At 39.0% G+C, this 4025-nt stretch overlaps 1 protein-coding gene across 2 annotated transcripts in view; it reads right to left on the reverse strand.

The window, feature by feature from the left end:
• Positions 1–202: 202 nt before the first annotated feature.
• The window catches only part of wnt7bb (wingless-type MMTV integration site family, member 7Bb), a 31117-nt gene continuing 27294 nt past the window's right edge, over positions 203–4025 (reverse strand). For both annotated transcript variants that reach the window (XM_035664334.1, XM_035664333.1), the window contains exon 4: positions 203–1577. In XM_035664334.1, the coding sequence (XP_035520227.1) occupies positions 1098–1577 (480 nt within the window). In that variant the 3' untranslated portion in view covers positions 203–1097. The remainder of the gene's footprint in view (positions 1578–4025) is intronic.

Raw genomic sequence — 4025 nt, forward strand, 5'->3', positions numbered from 1 at the left:
ATATCAGTTTCATGTTTAATTAATTGAGGAAGGATCTCTGCAGTTAAATGATTATTCTTGCTACTGTCCATAAACTGAAATGGTAAAAGCATCCAAATAGATGTTACTGCTCAGGGAAAAGGACTGCAAACAAACTATACTAGAGTGAAATGGAACCAAGGTGTTTGAATGTGAAACACACTGTAATGATGTTTTTTTTTTGTTGTCAACACACCAGTAGAAATGAAACCTTTTTTTCTTTTTAAGAAAAGTTCAGGTGGTTTAGGGATTGGGGGGTCATTTTCTAATAGACACACATCTTCAGTCAGTTTCTAAAAAGTATTTTTCTTTACACTTAGTACAAAAAAGACATCTCTACCCGTTAGTGCTTTGTTTTAAGATACTATAACATAAATAAACAATTTATTTTCAGTGTTCAGAACAGACAGTTCCAGTGTGACTGGAAAACTAACATACTCCACCATATTCCAGTTGGCAGCAGAGGGTTTAACAGAGTTCTCCACTCAGATTTTGGCGCACCCCGACGCACAATACTTACAAAATGTTCTTCATTTCTACAAACCTCCAACATAAGCCCCAGCCAATTTGCAGGGTCATGCATGTCAAGATTCACTTTTGTTCCCCTTTAGTGAAAATATAACAAAACCCTTAAAAGTTTTCAATCAAAGACTTGATAAATCTCTCCCAGTCACAACCTCATCAGCTGCTGTCATTTTGATCAACTCCCAGGTTACTGTGTTTCCTCTCCATGCACGAGTCTCTTGTGAATTTAACGATTACAAATCCCAGAGTGCAAAGCACAGTTCCCAACAAGGACCTCATTCATTACCTGTAGTCACAACTTTACTGTGGATACATCAGTATATGAGCACAATCTCTATGTGACAGTACAGTCTGGGGTATTACCTACTGATATTTAGCATTTACTTTCTGAAAAGAAATTAGATAGATTCTGCTGTGCAAAACGATGCCATGAAGAGCTGATAGTGTAAATTCCATTCCTTTATTTCAAAATCTTTCACTGGTCCAGGTCACACTTTCATCTTGCTCGCTCGAGTCTTCCTCATTCAGCTAGTCCTTGGCGCCTCCTTGCGTCCTTATTTGCAGGTAAACACCTCCGTCCTCTCACTGCACGTGTTGCACTTGACGAAGCAGCACCATTGGAACTTACAATTGCACTGCCAAACTTTGGTGTACTGGTGTGTATTGTAGCCCCGCCCACAGCACATAAGGTCGCAGCCGTCTGTATGTGGCGAGGTGCGGTTGCACAGGCGTCCCTGGGTGCCCACGCTCCCCGTGGCTGCGTCCTCCTCGCAGTAGTTGGGTGACCTCTCGATGTAGACGAGGTCTGTCTCCATGGGCTTACGGTAGCCCTGAGTTTGCTTCACCTTGAGGTGGGTGGGCTGGCGGAGTCGGCTAGCCCGGACCACCTCCACGTGCACAGCTTCGTTATACTTGTCCTTGAGTACGTAGCCAATCTCTCGGAACTTGGGAAGTGTAGTCCAACAGGTCTTGGTGGTGCAGGAGCCCGAGACGCCGTGGCACTTGCACTCTAGCTTCATCCTTTCTTCTAGTACCTGGAGAGTAATAGAGAAAACAAAACAGTTGTAGAACTGCACCAAATATAGACATTAAATTAGACTCCTAAAAAGATCTGTTCTCCTCATAAAGAATACTTTCTCAATAACCTCTAGTGGTATCAAGCCATTCACAGTTTTGGTTTTATTTGTTTATTTGGGCTGAATAATATGGTAAAAACACCATACTGCGATTATTTTGGCAGATATTGGGATTTCAATAATATTGCAATTAACTGTGCAGCCCTAGATACAATGGAGATAAATTTCATTTGAACATGTGTAAGTAAATTAAGAAACAATGTTACATAGTTTAAGTGAAGAGGACACTAAACATTCACGAACAAGCAAGTTTTACCTTTAGTTTTGTGGTGTACCACTCTGTAAGTGGAAACAAATGCAGAATAGAGAGCAACCAGACGTTGATAATTGAAGATGTTTACTTGATTATTTTTGTATAATCTGACGCCAATAGGGCATTTTATATCTGTCTTAGTAAGTGGTGATTGTGCTGTTGGCTCATACTGTAAATTCATATTGCCAGTCTGACTTGAGTACAGAGTGACAGATCTCTGTGAAGTAGACAAATCCAAGCATATCAGCATTTTGAGTCATGGATGACATGTAGTTTCATGTCCCGAAGGAGGGAATAAATTGCACTTACTGGTAATATTCCATCCTGTAATTTTGTCTACCTTCCCTAAACCACATCAATGACAGAGGGAATTAAAAACATGGATCTCATACAGCTATCAATCACCTTGGATAATTTGAATCCAGAATATTGTGTCATTAAATGTGTTGCACATGCAGTACAAAACAAAGACAAACTCAATTAATTGTTTACAGCTGAACAAGAAACTTGAGGTTTATTTGACTGCTTAAACAATGTTGTGTAAATAGAAGAAAATAATGTTGCCACATGCTTGAAAGTGGATTACAGTTATAGATTCAGATGCTTTTAGTCAAAGAGTCATTTTAAATGCAATAACGTAAAATATTTTTTAGTCATGCCCATACTCAGACTTGGACTTAATTTCTCTTTGCGTTTATCTCCAACATATGGTGCACAGGGCAGAATGTCTTCTCTTTGCTGCCTAATCCTCGGGCATATGGGAAATATTTTGCACTGTCGTCAGTATTTAAGTGTCAATCATTTGCCCCATGGGACTAAGAAACTGAAAAACCTCAAAATAAAAACTGTGCCCTCTTCATTTTCGGCTGAACTGTTCTGAAAGGCAAAGAAACTGTGGAAAGAAGGGCTGGAGTCTGAATGGGTCACATTAACACATCTGTAATAGCCCTGACTTGAACGAAGCATGTGTCGTTGTTGTATAAGATGTAAGTTTGGTTGGCAGGGCAATTTTCCAGTGCAGCTTTTTTCCTGGCACCTCAGCATCAATTCTATCAGACACTTACGAAATGTACACGAGAGTTGTTCAATATCTCTGTCTGTTACGTATTTGAGTTTCCGGATTTTAAGGCATTTGATTGAAAAAACACGAGCACCCCGACTTCAAAAAAGACAGGGTCAGCAATCAATCTCGCCTCGGATGTTGATTCAGTGTGAGGATTTCCAAAAATGTATAGCACAAAAACCACAAGGAATGCCTGGCATAAGGAGTCTGACAGTTGCATGGAAACATTTACTTAAACTGTGTCCATCAAAGCCTCAGATCTGTTACTAATTAGTCCAATATGACCAGATTCCCATCAAAAGATCACTTGTCGAACACATAGCCCGGACGCAAGAAGAAAGAGATCTAGTGATTCACTGGGTGTTGTTTTACATTCGGTTTAGTCACGGAATCTATTGTAATTATAGTTTTCTGTTTCAATGATGCTTCTTATCAGTCATTAGAAAATAATCCCAGCTGGATCCCACTGGAGACCCCACATCCTCCCTTATTAGAATCAGGATCATTTTTATCAGCTAATTTATCTTAAATATATTTGTGCTTAGAGACTATTTTTTTAAACAAACTTTTATGGCACATGCTGGCACATGATATAACAACAAACTGACCTCACCTGCATTCGGCAGGGGTAACAAACAAGATCTATAAAACATAGGCGTTAACTATTGTTTACAATAAAGGAAGCCCAGCAGAAAAGGGAAGCTAATCTTCTGAATAAAAACAACATTGTGTTCTGATTAATAGTAATAATAATCTTTATTGTCAACAAATGTGAAAATTTGCCTTTGTTTTTTTTTTTTTTGCCATTTGCCTCATAAGTTGGTTAAAACACATCATAGTAAATCACAATACAAACTAATAAATAAAACAACATGATGAACATGGTCTCCGTATAAGAGGTGTTTATGAACTGAGGAAAGTTATTGCATTAGATATGATTTTTTGTAAATGTTCTAGATTGCTACAGCGGCTGTATGGCGTCTTCCAGTGGGCAATTTTATTTATTTCGGTATCGGCGAGTACTGGAGTC

This window comes from Morone saxatilis, unplaced genomic scaffold (assembly GCF_004916995.1).
Source record: "Morone saxatilis isolate NCDOM2014 unplaced genomic scaffold, NCSU_SB_2.0 Contig2, whole genome shotgun sequence".
Taxonomy (NCBI): Eukaryota; Metazoa; Chordata; class Actinopteri; family Moronidae; genus Morone; species Morone saxatilis.